At 35.0% G+C, this 21,820-nt stretch overlaps 1 protein-coding gene across 3 annotated transcripts in view; it reads right to left on the reverse strand.

Annotated features, from left to right (window-relative positions):
* Positions 1–21,820, reverse strand: part of COG5 (component of oligomeric golgi complex 5) — a 313,532-nt gene that overhangs the window by 58,624 nt on the left and 233,088 nt on the right. For all 3 annotated transcript variants that reach the window (XM_033088094.1, XM_033088097.1, XM_033088095.1), the window contains 3 exons: positions 17,588–17,792; positions 11,262–11,423; positions 9,217–9,316 (listed from right to left, as the gene is read on the reverse strand). In XM_033088094.1, coding sequence (XP_032943985.1) covers positions 9,217–9,316; positions 11,262–11,423; positions 17,588–17,792 — 467 coding nt within the window. The remainder of the gene's footprint in view (positions 1–9,216; positions 9,317–11,261; positions 11,424–17,587; positions 17,793–21,820) is intronic.

Consider the following 21,820-nt stretch of genomic DNA (forward strand, 5'->3'; position numbering starts at 1 on the left):
GCTGTCTGTGTGTGTCAGAGAAGAGGGTGCTCTGAGTGAATCACAGCCTAACCTGACAAAATGCTGACAACTTTCTCTCCCAGAAACACTTGCAAACACATAGTATAATTGGGAAGGATAATCAGGGAATTAAATCATATTCCTATTCCTTGGAACAGGGATAAAATTAAAAGCTCTTCTAGATCACTAATGTGCCTAAAAAGATTTAAAAGCTCTATAGTGTTAAGACTTCCAATTCCAGTGAAAATGGACCAGGTAATTCAGACTAATCCTGACAATGAGAACACGTAGGAAAAAATGAATAATATATTAAGAAAATCTTCATGGTATCGAAGTGCTAACATGGCAGTAAAAAATTACAGGGCATAATCCAATTGTCCAACTTCTCTTCAAGTCTCTAACTACTATTTGTATTTCTTGGAGTTGGTATAAAAAAATTCTATTTATTCAGAGACTGAAGAAACTCCAGTTTCAGTATATTTTGTAATGACAGAGATAAATAAAACATAGAAGAGGGAAAATATTTATCTGAATATTATATGCTTATAGTAATGAAAACAGGCTTAGAACAATAAAGATTAGAAAATGTGATAAGATATATGTGTATCATCAAATGAAGCCTATTAGAAAAAGGCTAATGAGTTTTTTAAAGTAATATTAACATTAACTAAAATCATTAAGTGATTTAACATATTAATAACTTTGTCTTCTTTGGCTGATAGTCAAATGTCATAAATTTAATACACACTTGGAAAAAAATACTTGCAAATCATGTATCTGACAAGAGGTTAATATCCAAAATATATAAAAAACTCATATAACTGAATAGCAAAAAAAAAAAATAATAATCCAATTAAAAAATAAGCAGAGGATCTGAACACATTTCTCCAAAGAGGACAGCCCCATGGCGAATAGACATATGGAAAGATGCTCAACGTCACTAATCATCAGGGAAATGTAAATCAAAACCACAATAAGATATCATCTCACACTGGTCAGAATGGCTATTATCAAAAAAAGCCAACAAACAAGTGTTGGCAATGATGTGGAGAAAAGGGAACCCTTGTGTACTCTTGGTGGGATTGTAAATTGATGCAGCCACTATGGAAAACAATATGGAGGTTCCTCAAAAAATTAAAAAAGAACTGCCATATGATCTGGCAATTCCACTTCTAGGTATTTATCAGAAGAAAATGAAATCACTATTTCATAACATATCCGCAGCTCTATGTTCACTGCAGTATCATTTACACTAGTCAAGCCATGGAAACAACTGAAATGTCCATGGACAAATGAACGGATAAAGAAAATGTGATACACACACACACACACACACACACACACACTCTGAAATATTATTCAGGCATAAAAAAAGAAGAAAATCCCGTTATTTGTGACAACATGGATGCATCCTGATGCCATTATTCTAAGTAAAATAAGTCAGACAAAGAAAGACAAATACTGTGTATCACTTATATGTGGAATGTAAAAGTAAAACACAAACTCGTACTCACAGATACAGAGAACAGATTGGTGGTTGCCAGAGGCGAGGGGGTGGGGGCTGAGGGATGGGAGAAATGAGTGATGTTCAAAAGGTACAAACTTCCAGTTATAAATAAGTCATGGGGATGTAATGTATAGCAGGGGGACTACAGTTAATACTGCATTGTATATTTGAAAGTTTTGAAGACAGTCAATCTTAAAAGTTCTCAACATAAGAAAAAAAATTTATGTTGTGCACCTAAAACTAATATACTGTTATAGGCCAATTATATCTCAATAAAATAAGTATTTAAAAAGTTTAATACACACTATTAGGATTCAGTAAGGGAGATTAGGCCTGTAGGAATAAAAGGAAAAGTTTATGAGCTCTTTTTTGTTGTTGTTGCCAGGTTCCCAAGTTGGTTTTGTGACAGAAAGCCTAGGTGGTCCTGACTGAGCCTTCACCCCTCTCTGCATCCGCATCGTCAGTCGGTGCCTAGTACAGCACTGCGGATGGGCTGCTTTGGTCAGCCAGACTAAAGCGGATGCTCTCTCTACCTTCACAGTAAGGCCAAGCCCAGGATCAGAGCCTGCACACAGAGCTGTTGGTAAGGCCGGCCCAGACCCGCAGCCAGCCTGCGGTGAGCAAAGCCTGCCTAGCTCAGCACTCACCTGGCTGCCCCATCTGCCCTGACAGGTATTAGGGATAAATGCCGACTGCATGCCCCTCAGATCCTGTGCTTGTCTGTTAGAAAACGTGCTTGTGGCAACAGAAAACGAATTCAGACTTCTTAGTATATGTGCTGCTGAAGCGAGCACACGAATTCAGACTTTGACAGACTTTAACTGACAACCTGGAAGTTAGACTTTCTCCTGAAAATATTTCCTACTGACAAGAACCATTATTTGACATTTCTCTGTCTTCACTTTGGCCTCGTGAATCTTAGACAAGCATAACCAACTACTACTGAGCTGGCACAGCACCCAGAAAATCAAGCTCTCACAAGTTGGGGAAACAAGTCAGAGCTAACTTAAAGAAGAGGAGCAGTGATCCTAAAATAGCCTAATGTAAGAGTACATAGAGGTAAGAAAGAGCGGAAAGTCTCAAGAATCAAGAGGGTAGGTAATCCAAAGGGATGAGTGTATTTGTATTAAGCTAAAGTGCATTTGTCCAAGAGAATCTACTGATACGCTTCCTTTGTTTGCACGTAATATAAAAACTCTTTCTAGCGATTTCATATTTTTTAAAATCTTTATATTGAATTATAACATAGATTATTCCCATATGATATATTGAGCAGTATCCAGGTAGATGACATTTAAATCTGCATTAAATAATCCTTTTAAAACTAAAAAAGTAGAACTCATGTTTCTGTATCATTTAAATGTCACACATGTAGGTTTTATTCCATTATAGAAATGTCAAGTCTTCAACTTACTTATGAAATTATACAAAGAATAAAGTGTACATTTACAAACCTTTAAAAAGCCCTACTACCATCTAGAACTATTAACCTCATATGCAGCCTTTCACCTGCACTGAAGTTGAAACCTCCCCTTAAATGTCATTCCTATTATTATTTCAAATGGTCTGCAACCTAATTAAATGCCAATCTACTTTCTCAGTTTTTAATATTTCACATTTATACACTAAAATTCTAGATGTCATTCTCTGAAACCATCAGATAGTAACAGTTATTGTTGGAAAATTCACTGACAATTTACCTTTTAAAAGGAATACTTATCAGTATATTTGCCTATAATTCTGATATCACACAAGTTTATAAGCTTATAAGTTATAAAACAATCCCGTTATATATAAATATTTTAATTTCCTTTTAATATACTTAAGACAAAAAAGTTATTCAAATTGTCATAGCAAGGTCTAGTGACATTCTTCTAACGGTCATATTTCAGAACCATACAAATTACCAATATATCACCATTAAATAATCAATTTGTTCAGTTCAATCATGAAAGATTATGATATATATACATCTATAGGTGTTTGTGTGTATTTTGAACGTAAAATTCTACTTAGTAAATTATAACTTTACAACTACTGTCAAAACAAATGAATACAAATTTTGTTTTCTTTCAGTCTATTTTCTCCATATACGTTACTTTGCAAAAAATGGGGTCATACTATACATACTATTGTGTAACATACTCTCTTCCTCTCAACAATTTATGGCCAACACTTCTTTGTGACAACATATACATTTATATATCATTTAAAGTATTCTATAAATATACCATGGTTTAATTAGTAACACCCTATTGCCAGCATTTTGAATTTAGTTTTATTTTCATTATAAACAATGCTATGATCAACATTCTTACGACTGAATAATTGCACATGTATTTAGTTCCTTTATGTAAATCTCTAGCAGTGGTGTGCGAGGTGAACATTTTTATGATGGATGATTTTGATCATTAGGTGATTTTTGAGAAAGGTTAAACCAATTTATACTTATACCATCAGAGTAGGATAATATCCACTTCCCCAAATAGAGACATATCATTCAACAAATTAAATGTGTACTAAGTGCTAGAAGCACTGTGCTAACTACGGCTCTTATGAGAAGTGGCCATTGCCATTCCATTTTTTTCTTTGCTAATTTAGTAAGTTAACAATGGTATCTTAATTTTATTAAACCTGCTTTTGTTATTGTTGCTGCAATTTAGAGTTCATCTATTATGAATTACCTGTGCATCTTATTTGCCCATGCTTCTAAGGTGCAGTTGCTTTTTGAGTTTTTTGTTGTTTTATAAGAGCTTTTCACTAATTAAAAATTTTAAATGTTTGTAATATGTTGCAAAAAATTTTCCCCTTTATTTAAATATTTACTCAGGGCCCACTATGTAACTGGAACTGTTCTAGGTGCTGGGAATACAGTGCCAACATAAAAATCCTTGTTCTGAGTTTATATTCTAGTGCTTCCTGTCACTTTTAACTTTGTTTATAGTATTTTGGAAAGTTTAGGTTTTAAACTTCTATGAAATCAAATGTATTAACGTTTCATTTCAAGGTTATTGCTTTTGCTGTCTTATTTGTGTATTATTTTTATAAGGACTTTTAAAAAGGAAGACTAAAAAAGTCCACCATCTCTTTAGTCCCAAAGTAACCCCACCCTAATTGAAAATCCCACACAGCTTACATCTGTGTCAACCCACTGGCAAACATCCATGGGTGCAGCTGTCATGTCACCTATTTTGTAAACAATGTTGGTTGGAGCCTTCTCTGCATGTCTGATTATCCCCACAATAGTGACCTGTGAAATCTCAACATTCCCAATTCTGAACACTTCATCAATCAGAGTGGCAGAAAGAAGCTGAGATATGGTACAGGGTACAATGTGATGGGCTCGGGATCTTGATTTCTTTTCAGCCTGAGAAGGTGTCGGCGATCCAAAGCCCCCAGTGGACTGTGTGTAGCCGCCGGCTCCCCCAAAGGTAGAGCTGCCATAGCTTTAATATCCACTATTCCACATCATGGTCACAATTCCTTCGAAAGAGGCCCAGAAAGCTCAGGTCGGCTGGGTTCGCCGGACGCCCCAGAATCTTACTGAGGCCCCAGCGCTATATTTACTTTTCGCTGGCGCCACAGACTCCTTCCCCGAATACGAATTTTTAAATGAAGAAAGTCTACAATATTACACTGATCTCATTTTCACAAAAGAGCACCTTGGGAGCTGGTATTCACACGACACATACTAACTTAAATACATATTACAGGAAGTAAACCCTATTGTGTGTAACTCATGTGAAAATTCAAGGCTAAATCCCTGTCATTTCTAAATTAAACTACTAAACCATCTAAATGTCTGCTATCATCTGAAAGTTTATTATTCCTCCAGTTCATATGCCCTAGGTGATCGTATTAGGGGGTGGGGCCTTTGGGAGGTGATGAGCTCATGAGGGTGGAGTACTCATGAGTAGTATTAGTGCCCTTATACAAGAGGCTTGAGAAAGACTTGCCACTTCCGCCCTATAAGGTGCCAGGGAAAAGATAGTGACCTATGAACCATGCATAAAAGACTCTCTCACCAGACTTCAGATATGCTGGTACCTTCATCTTGGACTTCCCAGTCTACAGAACTATGAGAAATAAATCGCTGTTGTTTATTAGCCACCCAGCTTACGGCATTTTGTAACAGCAACCCGAATGTACTAACACACCATCCATTAAGAACAAAGAAATTAAATAAACTATGACACATAAATAAAATCCATTATACATATATTAAAACAGTAGATGTAGATCTCTACATCATATTGTAAAGCGAATGAGTAAATTACAGAACAGTATGTATAGCACAATCCCACTTTTCTTAAATAAAAAAGAAAGATGTATTTGTGTTAAGACTCAAGAGTTTCAAAGCTTGGTTTAGAGTCAAATCTGAGTTTGAATGCTTGTTTTAATACTTGCTATCTGGCATTTTATTTTTAGCAGTTTATACTGGTCATACTACTAACCTTTCTCAGCCTCAATTTCCACATTTTATAATGGCAAATATTGTTACTTCCATTTCATAGGATTGTTGTGAAATAAATGAGATAATACTGAAAATGGCTTGGCACAATCCAAGCTACTACAAATGCTTAATGGTGGTGGTTATTTTTATGGCCCTACCCTAACCTTAAAAAATGAATTCTCTGGTACCATTTAAGAGTCAGAAAAAAGCATTTAGGAATTTGTCCCTATACAGGTTTAGGTTTGTATGACACACAACTTTGGTGATTAATAACAGAAAAGCTTTAGAAAAATAATACATGTATACATGCGTAATGATAAAATAATTTCAGGTCTTTGTAAGCATATATATGTACCATAAATATACTTTATATGTTATATTCTAGTTACCCTAGAATATTAAAATAATGAGGTTGAAAAGGAACAGCATATAGTTTTTATAGACATGTGGAAGAATATATCCGGATACGCATAGAGAATTTAGATGACTATAATGATGATCCACAGAAAGCTCCAACTTGAAAAAAATCCTTTTGTCTTGATGTGAATTAAAGCCATAGATAGGTACACGAAAATGTTCTGATAGCCAAGAAACTTCCATAACTAACCTTTAGGGAAATAAATTTAGGATCCTGGGAAGCTGCTCATTCTATTTTTCAAGTTTTATATTTTCAAATCACCCTTTTTGAAAACATGCTCACTTTAAAATTCTAGCTTTCCTTTATCTCACTGCTTGAACATTCAATTAATGATCAATCTGATTTCTGTCACTTTTCAAACTTGTGGACTTGAGGCGTAAATATTTTATCCACAAAAAGAATCTTCCAGTTTTAGACTTAGATATGATACCAAATTTCAAGTCAACATTTCCATTTACAGATAGAGGAGATATTCTACTTAAAAATCTGTTTCAAGTCTCTCTCCTACTGAAAACTTGACTATTGGCTATTTTCCTCTAAATGTTTCCAGTGAAATAACTCAAAGAATAGGAATATGGCAAGATCAAAGAACAAAATAGGTCAAATTTAAAAACATAAAGGAGTAGCAGAAATAGTGTTATTAACAGCCAAAAAAAAAGAGATAAACACTAAAATGTAACTTGTCATTAATAATATATTTTAAAAATAAAGTAAATGATGCCTTGTACTCTGACTTAATGCTTAGGCTTTCTTTACATGCTAAAATAAAAGCTGAAAAGTAAATTTACTTTGGAAATAAAACTCACTTAAAAATTTCTAAAGTCAGTGACTGACTTTCTATTAACCTTTAGCATAGAACGCTTGGTGGGCCTGAGTAATTTAGGGTCACACACTATTTGATTAACAGTATCAATTCAATTAGATGTATTTTAATTTTGTCAACACCTTTTGCCATTCATTAATTGCCTTAACTGACATCACAAGTTACATTACCAATGCTTCCTCCTGCCGAAGAAAGCAAAATACTTCCTATAATATATGCTGACTCTTCCTTATAATAATGTCCTCAGGTGGGACCATCTCATAAGCATTCTTTTCCTGACATTTTCAGTAATTACAGTAAACTACTGGATATAATACTGAATTTCATTTATAGAAATAAATAAACATCACAATAAAGCTTCTATTAAAAAAGCTTGAGACAACAATTAGTCATCAAATTGAGGCAGGATATGTAGCCTAGGAAATTGACAGCCCCCTCCAGGGTACAATGTGAGGTGTTTCACTGGTTACACAAGTAGTAAAGTGAATGTATCCACAGTCCCTGCAGCTGAAGAAAAACAAGAACAGTTTCTTCCAGCTCAGCTGATACCTATGTCCTGGACCTGACTTTCAGCTAAGTGTAACATCATTCCAACGTCATTTGCATCGCTGTTACTACACTCCGCTCATGCATCTGGTGCCATGACCAATCCGGAGGAACCAAAAACAGGAAGAAACAGAGGGCCCTGCCCAGGGGAAGGAGACGAATGAACCACGGCAATGGGATGTTACCAATCCCCCCTCAGGGAGGGATAAATACCCCTGATTGCCACTTATTCCCCGACTCTTCTCTGAGTTTTCCTGCTCTTTCCTCTCAAGTGTGTACTTCCATTTTCAATAAATCACTTTCGCTTTCCTGCATCTGCCTCACTCTTGAAATCGTTCTTGCATGGACACAAGAACCCAGTCACCGCTGCTCTGGGTTGAGTCCTTTCTTGGACATCCCTGTAAGCCTCTAGCAACGTCATTACCTACAAAGAGCTCCAACGATCTCTGTAGGGCCAGTTTTCAATAAGCAAAAGTTTACAAAAAGATGCTTCAAATTCTCTGTCAAGGCTGCACGAACAATTGAATGGAAAATAGCTCCGTGTTAATATGCAAACAAAGTCTGGCCATCCTTTGGAGCTGAAAGTAGGAAGCCTCATGATATGACTTATCATTAAGGATCATTTTAAACAAATTCCTTCAGTTCAATTTCTTACTAACCTACCCTAAAAACTATTCCAGAACCAACTGGAACTACTAGGACATCAGGAAAACCAGTTTACTTCCTTTTATGATACTTCAGTTGGGAGCAGTCAGAAAGACTAAACGGAAACATGGTTGGCCACCCTATAAAGATAATAGAGGTATCAGGTTTCAGCACATTCTCTAAAATTAGTCTATCAATGACAGTTAATACTACTAAAGCCTTATTCTTTAGATTTCAGTTAGCATGTATGAGTATACAGTATATAAGCTAGTTAAAGGTGTGCTTTAAACATTAATGTACAGAATTCAGATATGATTCAGATATATAGCTATTGTTTTATTGTCAAATAGAATAATTTTAGAGTTAAACTTCCATGCTCTGGGGTTAGAACCTTTAGAAAGTTAATCAACATTTTTCTACTACAACTTTAAGCACTTCAGTTCCTCTAATCCTTTTCTAACAGTTCAAGTCAATTTCACACTAGGTACCACTGCATGAACACCTGGAGTGAGTGGTCACATGAAAGGGAAGATTTAATCAATAGGAAATAATTCTATTTTAAAACATATAGACTTAGCCCAGAAAGTGGCAAATGCATTTTTTAAAAATGTCTTATAAAACCTACCTGCATTGTGAGTGGTAAAAGGGCCTTTTTTTTTTAATAAACACATTTTTTTCTGGTTCAAATTCATCAGAAAGTTTCAAAAGTTCACTAAAGTAAAAATGCCAGTAAACCTAGTCAATTCAATATTTATAGTCAAGCACTGACTGCATAATTAGTCATTTTAAACACAATCATGAAAGTTTACAGGAGTATCACTTACGAGCTGCTCTGATTTTACACCGTATAACCGGATGGTCTTGGCCACGTTTTTTGACACAGCTAATGTGAGATTTGCATCAACAGCAGCTACATTTAGTTCACTGGAGAAAACAAAAACAGAATTATTAGCAGCATAATTCATCAACAAAGTAAAGAGCAACACATAAACCTAAAACGATAACCAATATGGTGATTCTTTTTATAGATTTCACTCATTGCTTCCAAGAATTGGTGGCATTGTTTCATTTTCCCTCCTAAATTCAGCATTAGAAAAAAGTGCTTTGTGATGACTTGGTTAATGACCAGTTTCTCATTAATAAAAGGACGTCATGTGTGGGTTCAGGCTGTGATTAGAGAGTAAATTGTGTACTGATTTTAAAAGTAGCACTTTTGAGAATACTGATAAGTGCAATTAGAGACACTGCATATCACAGACATCTGCAAGGAAATGACAGCTCTTGGATGGAAATGATGACCTTGAAAGGACACAGGCTAAAAATATAAATTACACATGACACATAAAGATACTCCGTTTCTATAGGAATCATGCCAATTCCAGCTAGGCAGAGTAACTTTTTAAGTACAACAAAACCATAACAAAAATTTAATTTGAAATTTTAAAATCCGAATTCTTCAAGTATTTCTTTGTCATGGTTATTTTCAACTTTAACATTGAATTAACTGGGGCAATTCAGCTAACTACCATCAACAATCAAAAAAACTTTACATGCAAAGACCATAGGAAGAATACTAAGAGTTAAAAATTGCATAAAAACCCACATACAGGTAGAAAGCAGGAAAAGGCATTATCGTCTCTGAAGTGGCAGAATAAATCTCGGCACTTGCCAGATTCTCTTTATGAAGAAAATACAGGACTTTGAAACAATATTGCATACTTTGTGGGACAAAAAATGCTCTTTCATATAATAGTGAGACCTAATTGTATTAATGTTCACTTTTCAATTCTATGAAACACTGACGTAAGTATGCCTCTTTAACCTGCACACCATACCTGATTACAGCACTGTCAAGGGGCACAGAGGAATGGGAAAGGTGCCTCTTTAAAATTCCCATAAGCAGGTCAAAGGATCAAGTTGAATCTAGGACTATTTTTGTCACTACCATGCTAAACAGATAACAAACACATTAGGGTCAAAAAAATCTAGAGTCAGGATTTTGGAAAAATCAAGATAATTGTGGAGAGATTTAGGATCAAGATATTGGACAATTTAGACAGTGTATAGGTAAGTTTGTAGCTGGAGAAACGCTTCTGTATGTTACACCTGTGGCTTTTTAGTCTTATTCTCACATGCCTCAGATTCACCATCGTCAAATTTGTAGTCTAAAAGAATCTAGACATTTCTATACCTTGGTCCTATATTGCTTAACTACTATTTTACTCTTCAAAATGTTCATCTAAATGTACGGACCCATTGTTATGACAACTTGTTAGCTGTGACAGGAACTGAGATAGTCTTAACTGCAAATCAATCTGGTAACTGTAAATGTCTAAAGGCAACAGTATAATTACATTGTCTGCAAACATTCAGGTGGCACCTCTGCTAGGATACCTTCCCTTTTAGAGAGTTTTAAAAGCTGTCACATTCATTTAGAAAGCTTAAAATAGCAAACGCAAGTAGGCTAGTGAGGATTATAATCCTGTGTATGCCATGAAGTACTTTTTGAATTTAAGATAAAAAACATTAACCTCTATGCTTTAGCTTCCCAATTTATAAATTTTTTTGTACTGTCTTTCTTGTGTAATATTAGAAATTTACTGTGGCATAAAGAATTAGGTCTACTTTGCATCACTCACTAGAGAGAGAATAATTAGAATAGTCTATTTTTAGACTGTATATAAATGATTTTATTAATTGGAATCTCAAGTACTTATTTTACATGCACTCATTCACTGCAAAACTCTTGATTTAATTGCAGGACTAATTACTTGAATAATTTGAGATAAATTAAAGATGTACTGCTATCATACATGACTAAAAACGTGGCAGGCCTTTTTAGACATGCCATTATGTAACAGATACATACCTTGCGATAGTTTTAATGATACCTTCAAGTTCATCTGCAGAAGGAGGATTGCGACCCCCAGGGGGGAAAACCAAGTTGATAGGATCAAAGAGTCTGGATAAGGATTTTGATAGATAAGCAGACTCGTAGGGTTGCAGTGAGTCTTTTAAAGCCTTTTCTGGACTGTGGGAACAAAATTTATTAAAAATAAATTTGTTATACAAAACTAAATGTTAGTGTATCAGGCTGTAAGTACCTTTCTTAAAAAAAAAAAAATCTCCTAAATAAAATGTAACTCTATATACAGAAAAGAAAAAAATTTGTTTAAAAATGTATAAATACTGTTAGAAATACATTTCATAATTAAACATTCATTAAGGACGAAACATTTTGATTTATAAATAAATCCTAGGTATAAATGTAACATAATATGTACCAGTACCTACTAGGGTGAGTCTGTCACTTGAAACTCAAAGAATAACATTGTAAAATCTTATTAATTCTAAAGGGGCTATGCTTTTACTTAGCAAATCCTGTTTCCAGAGTATCAAAGCAGACACAGGATAGGCAAGTCTGCAAATACCTGATCCACTAGCTCAGCCCTTTTCACCCATAGCTGTCATCATTCCCCATAATGCTCACTGACTGAGAAGGAAGCATACAAACAGGTCTAGGTTTTTATCAGCCTTCCCGCCAAAACTGTTACTAACAAGAATGAGGGGAAAAAACAAGTATTTGTGAAAGTCCTACCATCACATAAATACTCCCAATTGAAGTTGTAAGCTCATTTGTTTTATAATATTCTTCACAAACTAAAACTTAACCTATTAAAACACTTCTTTCCTCCTTAGTCTTCCCATGCTTTCAACTGTCTGCACTGATCTTCTTTAGCAGTCCAATTATTGGGTTTTACAGTTTTCCTTTGACAATTACTATCAAGAGTCTATAACTATTATTTTCATCTGCTTTCTTATGCCTATAATTAATTCCACATCTTCTCACATCACATCTGTTTATCATCCTTTTACCAGCCCTACTACTGTCTTTTTTGTTGTTGTTAAGTAAAACCCCCTCCATCCTAAATATTAACCTTGAAAACATCTGACCTGCTCCGTCACATATACAAAACCCGGCTTTCTCCTTTACCACCCTTTCTGACCCACTGACAAGACCTAGATGTCAGAATGGCCTTGGCTCCTGCATCATAATTCCACAGTTATCTCAACACTTTCTCATTCAGTAAGTATTTCACTCAACACCTATTTACTGATAATACTATGTACCAAGCCCTTGTTAAATGCTGGAAAGACACAGATTAAAAGATTAAAAGTGCTTTACAGTCTAGTAAAGAAACGTAGGTAAAGTGCTAACTATAATAACTTCTGTAACAGATGAAGATAGGCCACAATAGGAACAGCGAAGAAGTGTCTAAATCTGCCTGAATCAATCTTCTATTAAAGTCCATGCCATCTATTTAAATGTCTTCCTTATTTTTCCTCCTGTCGTTTACCAACTTTGAGAGCTTCTCTCTTCCACAAAAATTTCAGCACTGAATTTTAAGTACTAACATTCTTCCTATTCTCCAAATCTGCTGTAAGGATCCTTGGTGGCTACAGTGTCAAAATGGGTAACTTTTCTGAAACGTACCCTGCATTACAAGTCTATCTTTATTTCAGTTTTACTATAGAGCTTCCACATCTGAGTCATCATTTTGAACTGCTCCAATTCTAAGATCTCCAAGCTTGAGGACAACTTCCCACACCCCCACTCTCCTCTATTTCTTTTCTCCTACAAATGCTATTATGTCTCTACAATCTGCCAGGTACTTTCCTAAGTGCAGGAAATGTAGCAGTGAAGTCAGTTAAAAAAATGATCTGTTCTCTTAAAGTATACATGCTAATGAAAAACACACACACACACAAATTTTTAAATGAGTTAAATATGGGATACGATAGAGTGATAAGTTCTAAGAGAAAAATAAAGCAAAGAAGCCAGAGGGAATATGTTTAGGTCTTTATCTCATTTTTTCATCCAATTTTAGATTCACTAAAGCAAGGGAAGGCTTACTGAGAAGGTTCCTGAGGGAAAAGGGAGAACACGTTATATAGATTTCCAGGGTAAGAGCTTTCTATGAGATAACAAAATGAAGAGGTCCTGAGAAGGGGCTCTTTATCTGGCTGTGGGTGCCAAAAAGTTAGAGGGGCAGAGCACTTAGTGACAGGAGAGTAGTACAAGATGAAGTCAAAGAGAAAACAGAACGATGCCAGGCTTTGTATATCAATAAAGGTGCTAGATTTTTACTCAAAAGAACTAGATCTTTGACCTTATTGTGATCAAAGCTGCAGATCCCTTTCCTATGCTCATTTTCCATCAGTTCACCGGGTTTTATGCCGTTCTTTATCCACAGCCAACCATTTTAAACTGCTCTCATTAGCATCCTGATTTTTCTAATTCTCCTTCCTTTCAAAGCTCTTACTAAGAAAGTTTTATTTAGATGCTCTCTGAATCTCCTGCTAAGCTGCACAACTATTGCAGAGAAAAAGTAAATTGCATTTATTAAACATTTATGCAAACCCCTTAATTTTAAGAGACCTGAAGTTATTCACCTGAAATTCTTCTTTTGCAGCCCTTCACTCTCTATCGGTGACAATTTGCCTCTACAGTAAGACCAAAACCACCGACAATGACCTTCATCAACTTGGCACTTCTCTAGCTTTTTTTTTCTTTGTAATTTCATTTATCCCCCTGTGATTTTTCCTATTATCTCAAAGAAAAAAGTAGCTTTATTCCTTTTTCATATCAAAACTTCTTAGAAAAATTGAATCCACTCCCTCCTTTCCCATTCTCTTTTTTAAAAAAACTGCTTTACTGAGAAATAATTCACATATATTCATATATACAATTCATATTCAATTCAACCATTTAAAGTGTACAGTTCAATGGTTTCTAGTACATTCACAGATATGTGCAACCATCACCACACTCCAATTTAGAACATTAAACCTCATACCCTTTGCCCATAACACTTTACCCACCTCTCCCCATCCCCACCCCTAAGCAACCACTACCCTTTGTATCTCTATAGGTTGTGCTATCCCGGCCTTTCACACGAATGGTTCTTGTGACTGACTTCTCTCATTTAGCATGTTTTCAAAATTCAGTCATGTTGTAGCATGTATTAGTACTTTTTTTTTCTTTTTATGGCTAAATAGTATGCTATTGTATGGTTATACCACATTTTGTTTACCCACTTGTCTGTTAATTAGACATGTGGATTGTTTCTATCTTTTGGCGATTATGAATAATGCTGTTATAAATATTTGTGTATAAATTTTTGTGTAAACATAGTTTTAAATTTGCTTAATATGTTTTGTTTCTATTGTAATAAAATACATATAATATTTGCGATTTTAGCCATTTTTAAGTGTACAGTTCAGTGGCATTATGCATTAATGTCAATCATCCTTGGATGTCCAACCATCACTACCATCCATCTTCAGAACTTTTTCATCATCCCATACTGCAACTGTTCCCATTAAACAATAACCCCTGGAAGTCCTAGCCACAGCAATCACACAAGAAAAATAAATAACAGGCATCTAAAGTGGAAAGGAGGAAGTAAAACTGTCATAATCTGCAGATGACATGATACTATATAGAGAGAACCCTAAAGATTCCACCAAAAAACTATTAGAACTGATAAATGAATTCACTAAAATAGCAGGATATAAAAATTAATATTCAGAAATCAGTAGCACCAATGAAAAATTATCAGAAAGAGAAAACAATCTCATTTACAATTGCATCAAAAATAAATAAATAAAATACCTATGAATAAATTTAACCAAGGAGGTAAAAGACCTGTACTGGAAAATTATAAGACATTGAAGAAATTGAAGAAGATACAAATAAATGGAAGCATGCACCAACCTCATGGATAGGAAGAATTAACATAAAGGCCTGTAGCTTCCTTGACAAAGGTCAATCTTTACCGTAAGTGAGCCTGTTTATTGTTTTTTTGCATCTAATAACATACCTTTGAAATGTCAGAGTAATCTCCTTTTCCAGACCTCTCAGGGCACACTCACTGCACCAGAGCAGGAGACCACAGAACCTCTCATTGTCATCTTGTTCCCTGAGTAGCATCTCTATGTACTTATTATAAATGTTAATTATTAACTATCCTGTACTCACCAATGTAAAAGAAGTACGCGTCTCTTCATTTTACTTTTCATCCAATCCCAGAGGTTTCCCTGCTTTGTTTTCTCCCACCCCCTTAATCTACCACCAATGGGATTTCATATAAATCCCTTCTTATGTCTCCTCCTTTGATTCTAATGTATGAAATAAGCTGTACAACTGCCATTCTCCAGAGCATTTTCTCAATCCATTGAGATTTTGCTTCCAGCAATTGTCGTCAGTTTGGCTCAAATAAACTCATAAAAATTCTCTACAGGTTTGCACATTTCTTACATCAACATTTCCTTTCCTCTCTGACCCAATTTTATATCCCTTTCTACCTCAATCAGTGTGTTCCAGTTTTCTATTCCTTAAACTTCCCCATCTTAATTTTCTCAAGGACTCTAAATTTGCTGTTCACTCTGCCTGCAAAAATTTACTCTAAATCTTCCATTTCTTCACATTATTTAGATCTCAGGTCAAATGTCACCTTGTCATAGATATCTTCCCTGACCATAGTAAATAAGGCACTCTATCACATAATATTGTATTACTTTCTTCGGAGCATTTACCACTACTGAAAACTCAGCATGAATAATACCGAATGATGAAAACTGCTAACCTCACTATTTGAGCCTTGCTCCTATATTCTGGTTCTCCCAGGGCCTTGTTCCTTTCCTTACCTTTCTTCTTGCTTGCATCTCCTATCTCTTTCTCTCTTCACTGGCTACTTCTACCTATAAACATTCTCAACTCTCCCTCTATCATTAATAACAAACAATTCTCCTCTGGCTTAGCTAATACGGTCAAATTTGTTTTCTTCTCTGCCTTACTTCAAAAGGATACTTAAAACCCACTGCCTTTGTTTCCTTGTTACCCTCATGAGTTTGAGGGTCATACTTCCTTGTTCCCCACCAACTACTTTACTGAATTTAGGCTCCAAAGGATGACTGGCAATGATGTCCCATTAGTAAAATATCGTGGTTTTTTTCCCCTCCCCACTGAACTTAAAAAGCAGAAAATACAAAATAAAATTTCTACCTCCTGGAGATAAACCACTATTATCATTTGCTGTGTATATTGCCAGAACGTTTTTAGTATAAACAAATGGATTTAAAAATAAGACAAAAATAGAATGACAATATATATGCTATTTTATACACTAAAAAACAAACAAACCCTAATACATTATTAGATCTTTGCAGATAAACACGTGGGTTCAGTCCTCTTGTCCCCTCATCTAATCTCCATGTTTAGCATAAAAGAGTTCAGGAAGACAACACTGTGGTCTCATTCTATTATTATAGCCTTCGCTTGTACCACTTATTTTACCAGTCAAAACGTCTACTTCGTGTATTTTACCAGTCAGAACTTCTTACTGCAGTGGGTACAATTCAACTATAAGTATTTAAAAAAAAAAGTTGAAAGAGAACCAAACATTTAAATAGCACTCATGAATCTATCCAACATTTTTCTTACAAGGTAGGTGGTAATAACCTGCTGTTATCTGAGCAGCCTCATCACAATAAATAAATAGATTCTAGTGTTTAAAGGTGTGCAAGTCAATCAATCGATTTGGTGCACAAATAAAAATTTGAAAATAATACTCTTTTTGAATTTAGGAGGAAAAAGTTGGATGCTTTAAACTTACTGAGATGGTACGCTGTTTTCCAATGTGGCTCCTAAGTATGGCTACGTATACTGTATTTTATGAGTTATCTAAGAGATTTTCAGGTTTAATTTTGAGTGTAACTCATTTTTTTCTTACCAGACTGAGAACTTATCCTGAATAAGAACTATGCTATAGTTCCCAAACACAACAGTTTCTTTTATATTTATGCCAATGATCCATCAATAATGATGTTATCTGATGTAATTACAAGTGTTTTAATATCAGTTAAAAGGTAATGACCACATAGGCTCATCCCCTAGCTTCTATTCACCCTATTTGGTATTATACTTACAACAGATCCTAGTTAGGAATCAGGCTGCTCAACTAACAATGAAGTTTGATTGCTTCAGTTAAGTTTTGTTGTCTTTTAAGGTGTTCAAATAATAATAATAGTCATTACAAATATTTAGAAGATTAGCATATTCCCAATTTATAATAAAAATAAAAGACAAAATTCTTAACATGCCAACAAACAGGTTTGATTAAACAAACATACTCATAATCTGGCTTTTTTGGTATGAACATGTCTTGGGTATCGTCTTCCATGTGTTGTAGGTCAACAGAGAGGTCTGTAGTTCCACTTGCATTAAACTTTCCTTGAATGTTTTGGCTGTACTGTTGAAGACGCTTCCATAAATCATTATAAAGACGTAATAATTTAGGATATTCTCCTTCAAATGCCTGTTTCAAAAACATAGAAGCTGCCAAGCAAAACAATAACATGCATTAGATAAATGATAAAACAATAAAATGTAGCATATAAAAGTTTCTTCCATATATGAAGATGATGTTACAAATAGCCTATGTTATAGGACAAACCAAAGATGTGTTCTAATGAAGCCTTTTATAACAATGCTGGTAACAGTGATTTTCTACCCAGACCTTCATTGCATTTGATACATTCGTGGACCTTATTTTGAAACATAATCTATAAAAAAAAATAGACAATTCAACAATTATAGTTGAAGATTTCAATTCCTTTTCTCAGTAATTGATAAAACAAGTACATAGAAAATCAGTAAGCATATAGAAAACCTAAACAACACATGAAAAATTTACTTGACATTTATATACTTCATCCAAAACAGCAAAGTATACATTTATTTCAAATGCACGTGAACCATTTACCCAGATCGACAATATTTACTGCCATAAAAAAAAAGTCTGAATAAATTTAAAAGGTTTCAAGTCATACAAAGTATGTTCTTTAACCAACGTAGTTTTAGATTAGAAATCAGTAGCAAAGATATCTTTAAAAATCCCTAACTTTGGAACAAAAACATGCTTGTAAATAAATAACTCACGTTATTCATAAAAGGAGTGAAAAGGAAAATTAGAAAGTATTTTGAACTGAATGAAAATTAAAACACAACATAAGAAAATTTGTGGGATGGTATTAAAGGAGTAGTAGGGAGAAATTTATATAAACTCCTATATTTGAAAAGAAGGAAAGTCTCAAACCTATGACCTCAGCTTCCACCTTAAGAACACAGAAAAAGGAAGGGCAAAGAAAACCCAACATAAACAGAAGAAAGAAAATAAAGATACACAGATACCAATGAAACAGAAAAACAATAGAAACACTGAAACCAAAAACTGGCTCTTAGAGAAAAATGAGTGAAATTGACACACTTCTAGACAGATTGGTTAGGAAAAGATAGAAAAAACAAATTAGCCATATTAGGAATGAGAGAGATGACCCCAGTACATATTCAGCAGAAATTAAAGGACCATAAAGGAATTATAAAAACCTTATGCTAATAACTTTGAAAACTTCCATGAAAGAAGAAATAGATACACTAAATAGCCTTATATGTATTGAACTTTTAGTTAAAAAACCATTCCACAAAGAAAATACACTGACCCAGATAACTTCAGTGGTGAATTCTATGCAACAATTTAAGGAAAAATACTAATTCCCTACTCTTTCCACAACACCATTACCCTGATAACAAAACCAAAAACATAACAGGAAAACAAATAAACAAATAAAAAAGAACAATATTCATTAATGTAGATGCAAAAATTATAAGTCATTCTCTCCTGGATTTTATACTTTTTTGATTTGTTTTTCTTATTCTTCTTTGCTGGTTTTTTTCTTGTGCCTTAAATATGTTCCTTGACATTTTGAAAAACAAAAGTTATAGATTTCAAGTATACAATAAGGGCTTCAGTTCTTATCAGCTCGATCTTGGCTATCTGTATTCCTAGCCAATCCTTCTCCACTTCTACCAACTATCTGGGAGCAAACCACAAACATCATATTTTGTTATAGAACAAGGGCTCACTGCCCAATGCCTATGTAAGCCAATATTATGACATGGGCTTTTGAGAAAAGACAAGGCTATCTTGCAAGGTCGACTGGCAAGGATACAGGCTGCAAGGCTCAAATCTGTCTCCCCAATCCAAGGTTTGGCGTGGAATTTAAGAGGTTAGAGAAGGATGGGTGGGTTGGTATACAGAAGTGCTGGAGGGCTTTGGAATTTCACCATTTATGGTAAGATATGCTAAGGGACTTTAGCACCAGATCTTCCTGGACAACAAACCTATCACTTCTGAAAGGGTTCTGGTGTTCAAGCTCCAGTCATCCCAGTCCTTTGGTTCCTTGTGGGGGCGAGGGGATTGGGGGAGACTCTGGTCCCCGGTGTAATTAAAGGTCAAAATTCTCACCTCTGCATATGCTTTGGCTGCCTAACTTGCAATTTTGTTCTGTTGTCTCTGAAAAGCAACTCAGTATCTTATTAGAAATAGGCTAGGACCAGTTTCAGCTGGTTCAGCAATTATAATTTCATCCATAAATACTTTACAAAATTAACAGTGATCACATTTGCCTGATAGACTTGTGATTTTTTGTGGTTTGTTTGATTTAGGACGCATAAATAGTCCATATATTATAATTAGTTGATATATCATCAAGCCTGATTTATAGTTCCTTTTTATTCCTTTTAATTCTTTGTTTAAGAATCTGGGTCATATATCCTATAGAGTTTCCCAGTCTAGATTTTGCTGATTGTACCCTCTGATCTCTGTATTTCCTGTAAATTATCAGTTGGATCTAAATCAGTGCATTTCAACCTTGGCTGCACATTGAAACAACTTGGGGAGCTTTAGAAAAAAATCCTGATGCTTGAGTCTCACCCTCAGAGACTTTCATGTAATTGTAGCTTAAGCTAGTGGAGTCTAAAACTCTCTCTAAGTGATTCTAATGTGCAACAAAATTGAAAAACAATAGATAAGGGGTTTGATCAGATTATACTTTCTGACAAGACTACTTGTGTACTGTTTGCCTTTCCATGATATTAGCAGCCATTAGTAATCATTGCCTACGTCCACCAAGAGATTTCAAAATAAAGATGTTTTAACATTCTTTGTGCATTTATTATAGGTGACACTTTTATAGACACTTCTGTCATCAATTGTCTGATTTCTTTGAGATATCATTTGGATATCATAGCAAAGGCAGGGAAAATTTTTGATTTTTTCCCTTTATTAACCCCTTGTCTAAGTAAGGAGTAAGTTCTATGCATAATCAAGGATAACCAGTAAGTATTACTTTACTTGTATCATTATGAACTCATGGATTTAGGATATTTCATGGGTTTCAATCTCTTATGATTGTTATGCTTATTGATGCTAAATTTATTCCATCTTTGGTATATATGAGGTCGGACAATTATGTTCGCTAACTCATCTTAGAAAAAGTGCTACATACCTCATTGCTGAATATCACTATGGTCACCTTCGAAGCACTCCCCTTGGGAAGCTATGCACTGATGCCAGGGTCTAGTCTACCCTTCAAAGCAGTTTTGGAACTCTTTTTCTGGACTGGCCATCAGAGCTGTTGTCATATTACCCTTGATGTCCTGCATGTCATCAAAATGTCCTCCTTTCAATATTTCCTTTATCTTCAGGTAAAGAAAGAAGCCATTGGGGGCCAGATCAGGTGAGTACGGAGGGAAGGTGTTGCAATACAGTTATGTGTTTACTGGCTAAAAACACCCTCATAGACAGTGCTGCGTGAGCTGGTGCATTGTCGTGATGCAAAAGCCATCAATTGTTGGTGAGAAGTTCAGGTCGTTTTCATCTAACTTTTTCATGCAGCCTTTTCAGTAAACTTGGTTAACTGTCCAGTTGGTACAAATTCATAGTGAATAACCCCTCTGATATCAAAAAAGGTTAGCAACATGGCTGTGACAAAGTTTGCAAACTTAATTGTCAGACCTTGTATCTATTCAAATTCCTGAGTCCTGTCAATACAATCCTACCAGTCTTTGGTATCTTTGTTGCTTCCTAGTACATGGGGTTACAGAATCGTCCTGCACATTTCCTGCTCCAGGCCTGGAATCAGCCATTTCTTCAAGGATTCTGGTTTCTTTTAATGGGAAATCATGTTTAAAAACCACGACATGGATGACAGAGGGGTCCAGTACTGTCAAAATGGTCACTATTTCTAGGCCATTCAGTGGACAGAGATATGGGCTGAATATAAATCAAACTACATGTTTTCAAAGAAAAAATACCTACTCAGTTGATCTCCCCCATTTTATACTTTCTTTCTCCCGTGCTGAAAATCCTGATTCACTATGATACCAACATAATTATTCACTTACTTTACCCCACACTACATATACAGCGGCTGGGAATAACCATAGTAATACTACCAACAATAACATGATTATTGACAGGAGTCATGGGTTTGGGGGGAAGATCTTGACCTTGAAGTATATCC

This window comes from Rhinolophus ferrumequinum, chromosome 20 (assembly GCF_004115265.2).
Source record: "Rhinolophus ferrumequinum isolate MPI-CBG mRhiFer1 chromosome 20, mRhiFer1_v1.p, whole genome shotgun sequence".
NCBI classification, from domain to species: Eukaryota; Metazoa; Chordata; class Mammalia; order Chiroptera; family Rhinolophidae; genus Rhinolophus; species Rhinolophus ferrumequinum.